The 18,370-nt window shown below is 42.4% G+C and overlaps 1 protein-coding gene across 1 annotated transcript in view; it reads right to left on the bottom strand.

Moving 5' to 3' along the window:
* Positions 1–5,637: 5,637 nt before the first annotated feature.
* Positions 5,638–18,370, bottom strand: part of kpna3 (karyopherin alpha 3 (importin alpha 4)) — a 103,147-nt gene continuing 90,414 nt past the window's right edge. The window contains exons 16-18 of the mRNA XM_086006422.1: positions 17,761–17,923; positions 14,936–15,030; positions 5,638–7,733 (exon numbers count right to left, since the gene is read on the bottom strand). Coding sequence (XP_085862548.1) covers positions 7,635–7,733; positions 14,936–15,030; positions 17,761–17,923 — 357 coding nt within the window. The 3' untranslated portion in view covers positions 5,638–7,634. The remainder of the gene's footprint in view (positions 7,734–14,935; positions 15,031–17,760; positions 17,924–18,370) is intronic.

Raw genomic sequence — 18,370 nt, forward strand, 5'->3', positions numbered from 1 at the left:
GCCACCCCAAAAAAGACCCATTTATTCCTACTCTCCGTTTCCTGTCTGTTAACCAATTTTCAATCTATGCCAGTATATTACCCCCAATCCCATGTGCTTTAATTTTGCACACTAATCTCTTATGTGGGACTTTATCAAAGGCCTTATGAAAATCCAAATACACCACATCCACTGGTTCTCCCTTATCTATTCTACCAGTTACATCCTCAAAAAACTCCAGTAGGTTTGTCAAACACGATTTCCCTTTCATAAATCCATGTTGACTTTGTCTAATCCCGTTGATATTTTCTAAGTGCCCTGTTATCACATCCTTTATAATACTCTAGTATTTTCCTTACTACTGATGTTAGGCTAACCAGTCTGTAGGTCCCCGTTTTTAAATAGTGGGGTTACATTTACCACCCTCCAATCTGCAGGAACTGTTCCATAATCTATAGAATTCTGGAAGATGACAACCAATGCATCCACTATTTACATGGCTACCTCTTTTAGTACTCTGGGATGCAGATTATCAGGCCCTGAGGATTTATCAGTTTTCAGTCCCATTAATTTCTCCAGCACTTTTTTTTTTACTAATACTAATTTCCTTTAATTCCTCCTTCTCACTAGACCCTTGGTTCCCTAGCATTTCTGGTAAGTTATTTGTGTCCTCTTCCGTGAAGACAGAACCAAAGTATTTGTTTAATTGCCCTGCCATTTCCTTGTTCCCCATTATAAATTCGCCTGTTTTTGACTGTAAGGGACCTACATTTGTCTTCACTAATCTTTTGCTTTTTACATACTTGTAGAAGCTTTTACAGTCCGCTTTTATGTTCCTTGCAAGTTTATTCTCATCCTGTATTTCTCCCCCTCTGAATCAATCTCTTGGTCCTTATTTGCTGAACTCTAAACTGCTCCCAATCCTCAGGCTTGCTACTTTTTCTGGCAACTTTATATGACTCTTTAGATCTAATACTATCCTTAATTTCTTTTGTTAGCTATGGTTGGGCCGCTTTTCCTTTTGTGTTTTTGCGCCAGAAAGGAATGTATAACTGTTGCAATTCATGCATTCGTTCCTTAAATGTTAGCCACTGCCTATCCACCGTCGTGCCTTTTAATAAAGCTCCCCAATCTATCATAGCCAACTCACTCCTCATACCATCGTAGTTTCCTTTGTTTAGATTTAGGACCCTAGTTTCGGATTGGACTTCTTCGCTTTCCATTTTAATGAAGAGTTCTATCATGTTATGGTCACTCTTCCCTAAAGGACCCCTCAAGATTAATTAACCCCTTCTCATTGTACAATACCCAATCTACGATAGCCTGTTCCCTAGGTGGCCCCTCAAAATACTGATCTAAAAAACCATCTCGTACACACTCCAGGAATTCATCCTCCACAGTATTATTGCTAATTTGGTTTGGCCAGTCTATATGTAGATTAAAGTCACCCATGATTACTGTAGTACCCTTGTTACATGCATCTCTAATTTCCTGTTTGATGCCATCCCCTACTGTTTGGAGGCCTAGACAACTCCCACCAATGTTTTCTGCCCCTTCAGTTCCACCCAGACTGATGCTACATCTTGATTAAGGTTGTATTCCCTAGAATTTTGAAGGCTAAGGGGTGATCTGATTGAAGTTCTCAAGATATTAAAGGGAACAGATAGGGTAGATAAGAGTGAAACTATTTCCGCTGGTTGGGGAGTCTAGGACTAGGAGGCAGAGTCTAAAAAATTAGAGCCAGACCATTCAGGAGTGAAATTAGGAAACACTGCTACACAAAAAGGGTGGTAGAAGTTTGGAACTCTCTTCTGAAAACGGCAATTGATGCGAGATCAATTGTTAATTTTAAATCTGAGATGGATAGCTTTTTGTTAATCAAAGGTATTAAGGGATATGGGCCAAAGGCCAAATATGGAGTTAGATCACAGATCAGCCATGATCTCATTGAATGGCGGAACAGGCTCAAGGGGCTCAAAAGCCTACTCCTGTTCCTGTGCCTAATGGGTGCGGCTGAATTTCTAGTCCAGAGTTAAAGTGTTGTTTGATAAGTTTCAGACTGCATCACAGAAGCTGCCAGTATTTTAAAATTGTTTTGCATTTGTGCCAGTGTGTGAAATCTAGAGAGCAACATCTCCTGTTACTAAATATACCTTTTTAATGTATTCATTTTTATATTTGTAGATAAAGCAGCAAAATATTTAAGATTTGTAATGATTTAGCAACTGAACCATGGTGGAAGCATGTGTAAGAGGAGTTATTTGTTGTGTCTAAATATATAAATACTGTATGAGCAAAAATAGTTAAGATTTGCAATGATTTAGTGAAGGAACCAGGATGGATTGTGTTCTTGTTTAGGGACCTATATAGGGTCGCAAAACCATTCAAAACATGGTTGTGTGCAACTAATTATTAGTTCATTATTTCCATTTTAAATACTTTATATATTGGACAATTTAGAATTAAGGAATTGAGAGTATATATTTTACTTAGGGATGGCTAACTTTCGAGGTCAACTTGTGCTTGGACTTTGTGTGAGGCCAAAAATCAATACAATATTCACTCGGTGAACTGTCCACATCAAATGTAGATTAGTTAGGCGGTTAGGATTTGGAATGCACTGCCTTATAGGGTGGTGGATATAAATTCAATAGCAGCCTTTAACAAGGAATTGGATAAATACTTGAAGGAGAAAAAATTGCAGGGATATGGGGAAAGAGCAAGGCAGTGGGACTAACTGGATTGCTCTTCGAAAGAGCCACTCAGACTCGATGGGCCGATTGGCCTCCTTCTGTGTTGTACTATTCTATGATTATAAGCCGTATAAAATTGAAAATGTAAGATTTCCATAAAACATATTTTTAAGTAAGTTTAAGAGGACTGGAGAATTGCAAATGTTCCACCCTTGTTTAAAAAGGGGAGGGATAAACCCAACAAGTACAGGCCAGTCAGCTTAATGTCGGTGATGGGGAAACTTTCAGAGACAATAATCCGGGACAAAATTAACTGGTATTTGGAAAAGTCAGCACGGATTTGTTAAAAGCAAATTGTGTTTGACTAACTTGTTCCGAGTTCTTTGATGAAGTAATGGAGAGGATTGATGAGGGTGTTGTGTATATGGACTTTCAAAAGGCGTTTGACAAAATACCACATAATAGACTTGTTTGCAAAATTAATGTCAGTGGGATTAAAGGGACAGTGGCAGCATGGATAGAAAATTGGCTAAGGGACAGAAAGCAGAGGATAGTGGTGAACGGTTGTTTTTTTAGGTTGGAGGCAAGTATACAGTGGTGTTCCCCAGGAACACTTTTTGATATATATTAATGACCTGGACTTGAGTATAGAGGGCATAATTTCAAAGATGGCAGATGACCCGAAACTCAGAAATGTTGTAAACAATGAAGAGGATAGTAACAGACTTCAAGATGACATAGACTGGTGAAATGGGCAGACACATGGCAGATGAAATTTAACAGAGAAATGTGAAGTGATACATCTTGGTAGGAAGAATGAGAAGAGGCATTATAAACAAAATTATACAATTTTAAAGGGGTGCAGGGACAGATTGGCAATAAATGCTGGCCTTGCCAGCAACGCCCACATTCCATAAAACAAATTAAAAAAAAGACTTATGATTATAATTTCACCCTCTGGAAATGCCAATAGGTCATTTAACAACATTTTTTTTTAAATGAAAATCACTAATGGAATTAATTAGTAAAATCCTTTTAATGATGACAAATATCTTAAAAACTCCTAGGCATCTGGATATTGATATGCAAAAATAGGAAGGGAAAAAAAATTTGGCTCTGAAATATACTCCCGGGATTGGTATTTCTCCCCACTCCCCAAAAAACAAGCCTTGCGTGGTTTCTCCACAATAAGCACACGAAGAGATACTTTGTCCGCTACACCTCCCCGACAAACGTACAGCTACCAAACCACCTGGTAGAAAGCAGGAATCAGGCCATCAAATTCATCCCTTCAAAATACATCATGGCAAACAGCCCAAGGATTAAAGAAAAACCCGACCATTTTTGTTTGTCACGTAGCCAAAAACATAAACTACCACATGACATTTTCCCCCCTTAAATAAACCTATGACAAGAACACTATATGAATGAAATACTCCACTATGAATTAAATACTGCTGACACCATTAACAGTGTTTCCTCTCTGAAACTTGCAGTGGCTCATATCAGGAGTGTCCACGCTTTTATATTCATGGGCTTAATACGCATGTACTATGGAGCCGCTCGAGCCATATATAATGTTTAAATGCACGTTCCCATTAATTTGCATAGATCGTGTTGTTCTAATGAGGATTACTAGGACCACTGCTTTTCTTGATATATATTAATGACTTGGATGTGGGTGTACAGGGCACAATTTCAAAATTTGCAGATGACACAAAACTTGGAAGTATAGTGAACAGTGAGGAGGACTTCAAGACGACAGACAGGCTGGTGAAATGGGTGGACACGTGGCAGATGAAATTTAACGCAGAAAAGTGCAAAATGATATATTTTGGTAAGAATAACAAGGAGAGGGTACAATCCTAAAGTGGGTGCATGAACAGAGAGACCTGGGGGTATATGTGCACAAATTGTTGAAGGTGGCAGGGCAGGTTGAGAAAGCGGTTAAAAAACCATACGGGATCCTGGGCTTCATAAATAGAGGCATAGAGTACAAAAGCAAGGAAGTTATGAACCACCTTTATAAAACACTGGTTTGGCCTCAACTAGAGTATTGTGCCCAATTCTGGACACCGCACTTTAGGAAGGATGTGAAGGCCTTAGAGAGGGTGCAGAAAAGATTTACGAGAATGATTCCAGGGATAAGGGACTTCAGTTACATAGCCAGACTAGAGAAGCTGGGGTTGTTCTCCTTAGAGAAGAGAAGGTTGAGAGGAGATTTGATAGAGGTGTTCAAAATCATGAGGGGTCTAGACAGAGTAGATAGAGGGAAACTGTTCCCATTGGCTGAAGGGTCAAGAACCAGAGGACACAGATTTAAGGTGATTGGCAAAAGAACCAAAGGCAACCTGAGGAAAAACTTTTTTACGCAGCAAGTGGTTATGATCTGGAATGCACTGCCTGAAAGGATGGTGGAGGCAGACTCAATCGCAGCTTTCAAAAGGGAACTGGATAAATACATGAAGGGAAACAATTTGCAGGGCTACGGGGAAAGGTCGGGAGATTGGAACTAGTTGAAGTGCTCTTGCTCGATGGGCTGAATGGCCTCCTTCTGTGCTGTAACTATTCTGTGATTCTATGATTTATCCATTGAGACAGCCTTTCCCAAACCTCCAGGCCAAGAAAATTCAAACGGGACAAATAACATGTCCGCAAATAGGATCGAGCTGCCGGGCTTGGAGGGCCCGATTGCCTGGGCTCAGGTGCCCAGTGTGGCTCCAGGGCTGCTGATAGGACACCCACTGAATTGTATCCCAGTGAGGGATCAACACCCTCAGAAGCGAAGGAGAGGAATTTGTTTTGGGGGGGGGGGGGGGGGAAAAGAGAGAGAGAGAAGGGAAAAAGATAATATTTTGACCTTTAGACCATTAAAACAGGAGGTAGTTTTTAAAACTTGAGTTTGAGTTTTAGATTCTAGTTATTTCACTGAATGTCTCTTTCCACATAGTAAATCACACACACAACATTTTAAATTCTATATTGTGCGAATGGATATTATGCAGTTACCATATGTAGCAGATTTTACAACATAAAAATATATAGGAAAAACAAAGGCACAATGAAATCCAACTCATTCTTCAGGCAGAAGAGCTGAAATGAGCCACCTTAAAGAGATTTTAATTTAAAATTTATAAAAAGGATATAAATAACCGAGGCCAAAACACTATTTGTATCATTAAAACAGTTTCATTAGCAAGTAAAAATCTTGCAGTTTTATATAAGCTTGTATCGTTTAAAGATACAAGATATGGTAGTCTTTAAAGTGGCTCAGTCTTGGCGGCAAGGTATTATGATGGATATAAACCTGCACAATTTTGTTCATCAATGAGAAACAACTCGTCAGCAGAGCTTTGATTGCATTTTTCGGATTCAATTACAGTAGATACTGCCCACACTTGATAACTACATTAGCTCAAATGCAATCTTCTGTCCCTTTACAATAATGCGTGAGGGGAAAGTTTACATCCAGTCACCATGGCAACAAAACCCATCCCTGAATGGTGTCACCTAGCCCAATACCTACAAAAAAACCTCCCTACGTATCTTAAATACAGTAAATAAAGCATTCAATGTTAACGGACCAGATGTACACTTAACTGTAAGCCTCTGTACAGCCTTATACAATGCTTACGTTGCATTCCCCGTAAAGATTTACACTCCTTTTTATACTTTTCAATTTGCTTCCAGTCATTTGAAAAAAAAGTGTGGCTTCAGATCCTTGTCAATAACGCTCAAGTCCATGACCAAATTTAATAAGAGAGCTGCTGGTTCACAGCCATCAGCAGTATCCACAGTAAGGAACGGTCAATTTACGATGTAAGACTGTCTAAGACTGTGTGTCACTGCAAACATGGAAGATCCACGGTTTAAACCCACTAAAAGTCCAACCATTTATTTTACTACTGGATTGGCTTAACCTGAAATTTAAAAAAAAATACTGATTCACCTAACAGTTGGAAGCAAGATTCTCAGTAGATTAAATGGCTACTTTTAAGTGTTTTTTTTTTGTACACAGATTCGGATTTATTTAACGGAGCAAGAAACTGAACGTGAAACGTGGGTGAATCTTGCTTTCAGCTTAAAGCAGAGGCTCAAGTCACATTGATATAACCATTGCAGCTCAGGTAAAACACCATGCACAGCATTTGTTAAGTACTTCAAAAGAGCAGGGAGAAAAAAAAAATTAAACACAGGTTCCTAGTAGTGGTTGTAGTAATCAGCGGGGGCGCTTTTCACAGAACTTGCGCAAACTGTCAAGAAGTCGTGGTTAAACTTGGCTCCATTCATTAAGTTTAGTTTCCAGCCCTAGTTTGTGAGGCAGTGCAAGCACAACAATCTAACATGGATGCAAGCAGGATTTTTTTTTTTTAAAAACCTCCTTATCGCAAAAAAATGTTTTTGCAGTCACCAGAAAAATAAAAATCCTGGTTTCGGTTCATCCATGGACTACTTTGGCCAATGGTGGTTCTACGGTATTTGCAAATCCTTCTATTGTAAGCCCCAGTGAAAAGTCTTCTAAAAAGCCTATTTCACACGTCAAAGCCAAGTCTCTTTGCAAGTCCCATTAATAAATACCTAATCGTTCATAATCTTCCTGTGCTATGTAGAGAGCTACTATCTTGTGTGCCTAATATGCAACGTTGTAAGTGAGATTGCTACTACTGTCACAGGAGTGAGGTACCAGGGAGGGAAAGGTAGAATCACAGGCGATGTTGGGGATTACTCTCATTTGTTGATATGATAGTTACTCATGGGCTCACAAGAATCATGCGCACGTGTCAACAATCCGTGTGGTAGCAAATTTTGGCAATTGCTGAGTGATTGATAATTAGGCTTTTCAAAAAGCATCAAATGTAGATGCGTGGATGTCTTTCGAGCCTCCATCACACTTCTGCTTGGTGAATTGTTTTTGGTGTTTCGGGTTGGCAAGGGGCAGGGAAGTTACAGCATCTTCGCAGCTTAGAAATTGAACTCCTTTGTTTGAAGGTTTGCTGTGGGGTCGAAACTGAAAGTTCCAGCTTGAGTTGCTTCAGGAAGGAGACTGGGATCTTCATCAATCTATTGAGGAGAGAAAGAATTAGTGAGCACCATATAAAAAAACTTTAAAAAAAACAGTACTTTATGTAATAAATGGTTTTGAATATTTAAGAACCTCATGCTTTCCCCTCTATTTAAATTGCCCAATTAACCCATGGTAAATATTAAGACATACTTGGGGCTCTTCAGGTCTCAGCCAGCAGCTATAAACTATCTGATGTTGAGCTGTAGCTTCAAGGTTTAGCCTGAACCATTTTACAAGGTTATAGCCCCATGTTCACTGCTTGCAATCCAATTATTCTCTGTAAAACGCAGAATCTAAACTTAAAGGAAATGGAACGTCTGGAACAAGTCCAAAGTGGTAAATGTTCTTTTTCTACATCGAGCAGACGTGTATCGCTATTCATTAAGCAACGAGATGCTTCAAAAGGTGAAACAATATACAAGCAGAAGTTGTAATTATTTTCAGGGACAATAGACTATGGAGAGGGTTTACACATCATCAGTATCAACAGCGAAGACGCTGAAGCCAGTACTTTCCACACAAACTTTGAGCTAAGATGCACAAAGACAGATAATTCGTGGCCACGATACCTGTGGGTTGTCAACCGAAGCACACCTACTGTACTAAACCAGCCAAGATTAGCTAACCCAGCACAGACTGAGGATCAAAACTGGGCATTTCCAAACTGTATTGTTCAGCTACACATTAGGTAAACGCACTGGGATTATGCATTTTGAGTAATAGGATTCAGTCGACTGCACACATTAAAATGGCCAGCACAACACATCTCAATCAAAATTTGGGGATAAAACTAAAAAGGAAACTTACTGAATAACTCTTGGAGAAAACAGATCACAAAGCCAAGAGGTCAGGGAAGCAGTTTACTTCAAAGTTAGTTGGCAGTTTTAATATTTGTAATTCTGAAATGACGGCATGAGTAAACAAAAATTCAGCCAGACAGGATTCTATTGCTCCTTAAAATGCATACATTCTAAGAACATAAGAAATAGGAGTAGGCCATTCGGCCCTTCGAGCCTGCTCCGCCATTCAATGAGATCATGGCTGATCTTCTGCCTCAATTCCATTCACCGGCCTTATCGCCATATCCCTTGATGCCTTTACAAGTCAGAAATCTTATCGACTCCTGTTTTAAATATACCCAATGACTGAGCCTCCACAACCCTCTGGGGTAGAGAATTCCAAAGATTTACCACCCTCTGAAGAAATTTCTTCTCATCTCAGTCCTGAATGGCCTACCCTTTATCCTGAGGCTGTGGCCCCTGGTTCTAGACTCCCCAGCCAAGGGAAACATTCTCCCAGCATCCACCCTATCAAGCCCTGTAATAATTTTGTATGCTTCAATGAGATCCCCTCTCATTCTTCTGAATTCAAGAGAATACAGGCCTAGTTTACTCAATCTCTTCTCATACGACAGTCCCGCCATCCCAGGAATCAATCTCGTGAACCTTTGTTGCACTCCCTCTATGGCAAGTATATCCTTCCATAGGTAAGGAGACCAAAATTGTACACAGTACTCCAGGTGTGGTCTCACCAAGGCCCTATATAATTGGAGTAAGATTTATTTACTCCTGCACTCAAATCCTCTTGTAATGAAGGCCAGCATTCCATTTGCCTTCCTAATGGCTTGCTGCACCTGTACATTCACTTTGTGACTCATGTACAAGGACACCCAGGTCCCTTTGATCATCTGCATTCCCCAATCTTTCACCATTTAGGAAATACTCTGGCTTTCTGATTTTTCTACCAAAGTGGATAACTTCACATTTATTCACATTATAATCCACCTGCCATGTTCTCGCCCACTCACTGAGCCTGTCGAGGTCCCCTTCAAGCCTCATCACATCCTCTTCGCAACTGACACTGCCACTTAGCTGTGTATCATCAGCAAATTTGGAAATGTTACATTTAGTTCCCTCATCCAAATCATTGATATAGATTGTGAATAGCTGGGGCCCAAGCACCGATCCTTGCAGTACCCCACTAGTCACAGCCTGCCATCCTGAAAAAGACCCGTTTATCCCTACTTTTTGTTTTCTGTCTGTTAACCAATTCTCAATCCATGCTAGCATATTACCCCCAATTCCATGTGCCCTAATTTTGTTCACCAACCTCTTGGGTGGGACCTTATCGAAGGCCTTCTGAAAATCCAGATACACCACATCTACCGGTTCCCCTTTGTCTACTCCACTAGTTACATCCTCAAAGAACTCCAATAGGTTTGTTAAACAGGACTTCCCTTTCATAAATCCATGTTGACTCTGCCCAATCTTACTATTAGTTTCTAAGTGCCCAGTTATTGCATCCTTTATAATAGATTCCAGCATTTTCCCAACTACTGAGGCTAACAGGTCTGCAGTTCCCAGTTTTCTCTCTCCCTCCTTTCATAAATAGCGGGGTTACATTTGCTATCCTCCAATCTGCAGGAACCGTTCCAGAATCTATAGAATTTTGGAAGATGACAACCAATGCGTCCACTATCCCAATGGCCACCTCTTTCAAAAATACCTTCTCAATGAGTTGACCCAATTAGTAGCTAAATGATGCATTTCAGAACTTTCCAGTTCTGATCCCTAGTCTGAGCTGAGTTAGCAGATCTCAGCTGGTACAGTAATAGGGGTACTACAATTGACATAGGCATCCCTGGGGTTGGGCGGAATTGGCCAAGATTCCCAATCGGTGGAAGTGTGTGTGTGGATGTCACGCAAGGTCAGGACCAGGCTGTCCTGTGATGGGCCCACAATTACATAGAACAGCAAACACTGACTGCCAAGAATCACATATTAGTAATGTCCAATTGGACAGTACTAGAGGGCACCCAACACCCATGGAACCATACTCGCAAGCCGGGAGAGGGACACCTTTGGGAGGGGAGGGGGAGAAAGGAAAAAAAAAATGCATAAATTTTAGACTTCTAAATAGTTTGATAGAGAGGTGTCAGGTACCCTTCCATAAATGCACCAAATGTTTCTACATGCATCAAATAAGACTAATGTTGTTATTATATGTATACAAGAAACATTAGCGTAGAGCAAGAGACCCGAGAGAAACTTTAAGTCCTTCAGGGGAAACAGGTTTCCTGCTTTTGAAATACCAACAGGCTCATGTTCATTCCTGAACGACTTCAATTCATTAAGATGTGAATTCCACACGACAATGACTACTAAAGCCTTTATGCCAAACCTCACGAGGTAAACCTTCTTGCTACAGTAATGGGGAAGCACAAATATGCACAAAACCATTATACACGCTGAACAATTCATTCAATACACAAATTTGCTACATCTGATACCCTGATTTGAACATTTGTTGTAAGAACATAAGAAATAGGAGCAGGAGTCGGCCATACAGCCCATCGAGCCTTCTCCGCCATTCAATAAGATCATGGCTGAACTTCTACATCAACTCCACTTTCCTGCACTACTCCCATATCCCTTGATTCCCTTAGTGCCCAAGAATCTATCACTCTCAATCACTGAGCATTCACAGCCCTCTGGGGTAGAGAATTCCAAAGATTCACAACTCTCAGTAAAGAAGTTTCTCCTCATCTCAGTCCTAAATGGCCTACCCCTTATCCTGAGACGATGACCCCAAGTTCGAGGCTCTCCTGCCAGGAGAAACAGCCTCTCAGCATCTACCCTGTCAAGCCCTCTTAAGAGTTTTATATGTTTCAATTAGTTCACCTCTCATTGGGTGATTGGCTGCCTGGTCACTCAGCAACACAATAGATTGAGGTCACAAGTTACTTTCCAAACAGTGTCTTTCAGCATGCTGCAGGGATTGGTGGTTGGGATGAACAGTGGCCCAGAAATTCGGGTTCCAACGCGCGAGTACACACTGGGTACTCACGCGTAGGCCCAACGAAAGTGCCGGTTTCGTGCATGCACTGCGCATGCGCAGGAAACCGGCACTTCCGTTCCCCTGAAAGAAGGGGTTGACAGGTGGAACGCGTCCGCCGGAGAGGCAGCGCGTGCGCATCGAACTTACGTTTTTTTTCCAGGTTTTTCCGGGAGGGTAAGTCTCCAGCAGTTACACTTTTAAAAAGCAGGCGCAAGGTCTGCTTTTAACAAGGTAAGTGGTGAATTAATTAAAAATTAAAACATTTTTTCCACAGGTTTATAATTTTTTAAATACTTTAAAGGGAGGTTTATTTTTAGCCCCATTAGAAAATGTAATTAATTTTTTCAAAAATTTAAATTATTGTTTAATAGTTATTTCATGTAATTTATAGGTATTTAAAAAAAATTATTTGAAGTTTTAGTGATTTTTGGGGCTTATAGTATTTATAGGTTTGACAGTTCTTCCTGTCAAACTTATGAATGAAGCATTCCCTGCTGCCATTGGCTCTCCATGGCCCACGTGATCCCAGGGGACGCATCGAACTAACTGCGCCCCTGGGATACGCAAGCACTGCGCGCCGGCAGTTGGAGGAGGCCCAGGATCGGAATCCCACGGGGGCCCACAGCTCAACGGCCGGCGCGCAAGGTAAGTGCAGGTCGGGGGCTTGCACCCGCGGGAAGCCCCCGAGCCGAATTTCTGGGCCAGTGAACCTACACTGAAAAACACTGACAGACTTTTACTTTACATTGTGGAGAGAAGAGGATTATAGATGTGGTTAAGCAGCAAGCTAAACTTCACCTGTAATAATCTTCTACCCAAAATGTCAAATAAAATCTACAAATTTTCCTGGTTTTTCCACACTCACTTTTATGCAACAAATTTAACCTTAGTCTCTGTTCAAATGACTTTTCACCTACTATTTTTCTTCAAAAAAAAATACCACTGCTCCCATGGTACTGGGTTTCCCTTTAAACTTCCTAACTAGGTTTCACCCAACAAGCTATGGGTGTTCGGTTGGGAGCACAAGCAAACCATCTTTTCTGCAATATTCTACATCCATTTTCTCAGCAATTCAAGTAGCCAGCATTTCAAGTTCAAACCACCAGTATTAGATTAAATCACTAATTCTAAATTGAAGCCAAAGAAATTTTTAACGCTGAATATTAAAATTGTTAAGTATCACAGAAAGTCTTCTTTCCTCCAGTGTCTTGCACCAAGAGAACTGGTACGCTATCACTTCATATTTCACGCACTAGCGCTGGACAACAACTGCAGCTTAAAGCAGCAGCATTTGGCACCAAATACCGTTTGAGCTATTAGCAGACGAAAGAAAATCAACCTGCAATTTTAAATGAAATTAACAATGAAGAAATATATTTAAAAAAAAGAAATATAAAATTGCTGTTGCAAGTTTTAGGCTTAAGATGCTTTTTTTAATTAATTGGTCAAGTTATTGCTTCAAAAGGGTAAGAATAAATCAGAATCTCCTTTACCAGGGCTACTTACAAACTAAAAAAACACACCGTCTGGCCTCATTTGAATATTTCACCTTAATATTTGTCTCTACTGAATGTCTGGTGCGTATTATAACTAAAGGGAGTCTAACCACCTCTCAATGACATTCCCATCAGAGTCCCCTACCATCAACATCCTGGAAGTCACCATTGAGCAGAAACTTAACTGACCAGCCACATAAATACTGTGACTGCAAGAGCAGGTCAGAGGCTGGGTATACTGTGGTGAGTGGCTCACCTCCTGACTCCCTAAAGTCTTTCCACCACCTACGAGTTACAAGTCAGGAGTGTAATGGAATACTCTCTGCTTGCCTGGATGGTGAAGCTGCAACAACACTCAAGAAGCTCAACACCATCGAGGACAGAGCAGTCCACTTGATCAGCACCCCATCGACCACCTTAAACATCCACTCCCTCCACCATCGACATACTGTTGCTGCAGTGTGTACTATCTACAAGATGCACTGCAGCAAGTCACCAAGGTTTCTTCGGCAGCACCTCCCAAACTCTCAACCTCCACCACCTAGAAGGACAAGGGCATCATGTGCATGGGAACACCATCAACCCCAAGTCTCTCACCATCCTGATTTGGAAATATATCGCTGTCCCTTCATGTTCGCTGGGCCAAATTCCTGGAACTCCCTCCCTAACAGCAGTGTGGAAACACCTTCACCACATGGACAACAGTGGTTCAAGGTGGCAGCTACCATCTCTTCTCAAGGGTAACTAGGGATTGTCAATAAATATCGGCCTTACCATCGATGCCCAAATCCCAAGAATTATTAAAAAAAGTATTTTTTTTAATTTTGAAAAGGGCTTCCTTCACTCAAACACATCCTCATTAATGGTTTAGTTCCGCAGAATACTGCACTGATGTGATCCCACGGACAATATATCTTGGCCATCAAAATTAAAGTATCAGCTACTAGTTCTGCATTTACAGAATAAATGTTGCTCCTTGGGAAGGAAAAGAAAAGGATTACTTTAATAATTAAACAAGAACTATAAATATATATGAAAAACCAGGACTGCATCCACTGAGGAATGAAGATTATAGGGAATATTGTCATGGAGGCCATAAGACATTTGACTTAGAGGGGACTGGAGTCAGGTCTTCAAAATTATTCAGGTGATTGCCTTCGAGGGGTCAGAGGAATTTTTGAGAGGTTCCAGAATTGGCCATGGGTCCTTGTGCTTTTTTGCCTCTCCTGGGTTGTGGGAGAAGGGGGAGCAAGGGTGAGGAATATAGGGGGACAAATCCAGTAAAGAGGTGTTGGGGGGGGGGGGGGGGGGGGGGGGGGAATGTGTATGAGCCTGATTTTTCTACTTCGGTTTACTTTCTGTACAGGGCCATCCATTTTTTATTTTAGATTTTGTCATCCCACTTTATGGATTAAGCCAAGGCATAAAAGCAGCTTCTTACTCTGGATAAATTTACCTGTTTAAATGATTTTTGTGAGGTGCAAATCAAGTTAGCCACTATTAAAATGGACAAAACTGGTGCCTATTTCCATCATTCCAGCTACAAGTTATTGGTTTGTTGCAAAATGTCAACAAGATCAAAAAGGCAGCCGACTATCACTTGCACACTTCGACTGAAACAGTACTGCTCCACTTCACAAGAAAAGTGAGACAGTAACTTCCTGTGTGATGCATGTAAGCAGAACTAAACACACAGGGACCAAACTCACTGCTGAAAGGTGAGTTGAACATTTATGACACTGCATACGTCTCTAGTCGACAGAGGGAACACAAAACCACATTTCCAATATCCACTTTTCCCTTCCCGACAAATCAACTGCCTGCGAGTTAAACAAGCTTCTGGAAGAACCCAATTCTCTACTTACATCATCACCAGAGAAGTATTGATCTATGATTTCATAAGCTAGTTTATAGATCTCTTCATTTTCATGTTGCTGCAATGCTTCTATTTTTTCCAAACCTGTCAGGAAGAAAATTAGAAGTTGTTGAAACAATTGTGAAGATCTTGCAGGTTATAACCCATTTTGAAACACTAATGGAGCAGCAAAGACTTACATCAAGTTTTATCTGCAATCCATACATGCACTCTCTCAGTTCACATGATTTAAGTGGGCATGGCCAAAAATGAAATGGATCTCTATTATTAAGGACGTGGTATCAGGGCACTTAGAAAATCATAAGAGGGCTATGCAGAGTCAACATGGTTTTATGAAAGGGAAATCATGTTTGACAAATTTATTAGAGTTTTTTGAGGATGTAACTAGCAGGGTAGATAAAGTGGATGTAGTATATTTGGATTTCCAAAAGGCATTCGATAAGATGCCACATAAAAGGTTATTACACAAGATAAGGGCTCATGGGGTTGGGGGCAATATGGATAGAGGATTGGTTAACGGACAGAAAACAGAGAGGAGGGATAAACAGGTCTTTTTCAGGTTGGCAGGCTGTAACTAGTGGGGTGCCGCAAGGATCAGTGCTGGGGCCTCAGCTATTTACAATCTATATTAATGACCTAGATGAAGGGACCAAGTGTAATGTATCCAAGTTTGCTGACGATATAAAGCTAGGTGGGACAGTAAGCTGTGAGGAGAACACAAAGAGGCTGCAAAGGGATATAGATAGACTAAGTGAGTGGGCAGTAAGGTGGCAGATGGAGTATAATATAGGGAAATGTGAGGTTATTCACTTTGGTAGGAAGAATAGAAAAACAGAATATTTTTTAAATGGTGAGAAACTTTCAAATGTTGGTGTTGAGAGAGATTTGGGTGTCCTCGTGCAAGAAACACAGAAAGCTAGCATGCAGGTACAGCAAGCAAGGCGGCGGCAAATGGCATGTTGGCCTTTATTGCAAGGGGGTTAGAGTATAAGAATAAGGAAGTCTTACTACAATTGTACAGGGCCTTGGTGAGACCACACCTGGAGTACTGTGCATAGTTTTGGTTTCCTCATCTAAGGAAGGATATACTTGCCTTGGAGGCAGTGCAATGAAGGTTCACTAGATTGATTCCTAGGATGGGAGGGCTGTCCTATGATGAGAGATTGTGTAGAATGGGCCTATACTCTCTGGAGTTTAGAAGAATGAGAGATGATCTCATTGAAACATACAAGATTCTGAAGGGGATTGACAGGGTAGATGCCGAGGGGTTGTTTCCCCCGGCTGGAGTGTCTAGAACTAGGGGGCATAGTCTCAGGATAAGGGGTAGGCCATTTAAGACTGAGATGAGGAGGAATTTCTTCACTCAGAGGGTTGTGAATCTTTGGAATTCTCTGCCCCAGAGGGCTGTGAATGCTGAGTCATCTATATATATATAAAAGAGCTCTTCTGTCTGTCTGTCTGTCCGTCCGTTCTCTATACGTTTGAAAGTTACAGAGCGTACCGACGCGCGCGTCGCCTCAAAAGAAAGCTTGCGATTCCGGACCGGTCATAGGCGTATTTACGTTTCGGCCGGACAAAAATCCCGCCCGCGGTATCCCAAAAACGTTCAGCGTTCCGCTCATTAGCGACCGTGTGACGTCGAGGTCCACCAATCGGACGGCGGGTTCCTTCCTACAGTTGAGTGTCGAGTGACTCGACGATTGACCAATCCTACTCTTCGGTGACCTGACCGGTCGACCAATCGGTGCGTGTGTGGGCGGGCCTTATCCTTCTGAACCGAGGTGAGTGGCCGCCATCTTGATTTTTCACAATTTTTCCCCCCACACTTTCTGTGTGTTAGGGAACTAAGGTAAATATTTTAATGATGTGTTAGGGAATTAAATAACAATTTAATAGGGGCGGGGGGGGGGGGGGTGGGGAGAGCCTCGGGAAATCGCGGGGGGGGGGGGAAAAGAGAGCCTCGGGAAATCGTGGGGGGGAGGGGGGGGAGAGCCTCGGGAAATCGTGGGGGGGAGGGGGGGGGGAGAGCCTCGGGAAATCGCAGGGGAGGGGGGAGAGCCTCGGGAAATCGCGGGGGGGGGGGGGGGCCTCGGGAAATCGCGGGGGGGAGAGCCTCGTGAAATCGCGGGGGGGGGGGGGGCGAGCCTCGGGAAATCGCGGGGGGAGAGCCTCGTGAAATCGCGGGGGGGGGGGGGCGAGCCTCGGGAAATCGCGGGAGGCTCGCGCCGCCCGCACTGACCGCGCATGCGCCGCCCGCCCGCCCACAGCGGCCGTCCATCAGCCGCGCGATACACGGGGACCTCAGCTCCGGACCTCAGGCGCTAGGCAGGGGGAGGGGCCGGAGAGAGGGACAGAGGGGAGTGGGGGAGACAGGGGAGGGAGAGGAGGGGAGGGAGGGGAGGGGAGGGAGGGGAGGGGAGGGGAGGGAGAGGAGGGGAGGGGAGGGGAGGGGAGGGGGAGGAGGGGAGGGGAGGGGAGGGGAGGGGAGGGAGAGGAGGGGAGGGGGAGGGATAGGACAGGGAGATGACATGACAGGGAGAGGGGGGACACACAGGGGCAGGGAGACCAAGCGCCCCAAAATTGCCCTCGCAACGCGGGGCTCCCCAGCTAGTTGAGTATATTCAAGGCTGAGATAAATAGATTTTTGGACGCTAGGGGAATCAAGGGATATGGAGATTGGGTGGGAAAGTGGAGTTGAGGTGGATGATCAGCCATGATCTTACTAAATGGCGGAGCAGGCTCGAGGGGCCATATAGCATACTCCTGCTATATCTTACGTTTAAATGAGAAAGAATTCAAGTTCTGGAAGCTTACCTCCACACTCCTCTATCATTTCTGCTATCGTGCTTGCTTCCTCACCAGCCATTTTTAGAATATTGTTCAGTCCATCAAGCACAACCTGCACTACCTGAGCATCTTTCACTCCAAGTAAATTACAGAAAGGGGGGATTACATTCTGCTGTACAAGATACTCGACCTAGAATGAAAGAAACAAAATAAGTTGCAAACTTGTTCCATTCAAGAACTTCAGTCAAACTCATTTATAAATGGCATTTCAAAATTTCTGGTCCCAACACCCATGTACTCAAGGCATGTTTATGGAAAGACAGTTAAGAATGTACAAAGAGCTCTAACTATAAATTGGTTTTAATTATACTTGATAATTTTAATTGAGAAAACAAATTAATCATCACCCTTTAATTGTCAGCAATATTTAGGTGGACCTTTTAAAGTGTTCCCCGACAGACATTCCACCCATGCGGGTTGCAAGCTCAGATAGCTACGAGGAGATTGTCAGAGCGTCAATCTATTCCCAATATCAGCCTCTTCCACCTGGCGTTGTGTGACCTCAGAGGGGAAGAATTTTGGGATCTGAAGAGCATACTAATCAATGATGACAGACAACTTAAAAAAAAAGACAGAC

This window comes from Somniosus microcephalus, chromosome 14, assembly GCF_052327205.1.
Source record: "Somniosus microcephalus isolate GS21.2 chromosome 14, FLI_Smic_1.0, whole genome shotgun sequence".
NCBI lineage: Eukaryota > Metazoa > Chordata > Chondrichthyes > Squaliformes > Somniosidae > Somniosus > Somniosus microcephalus.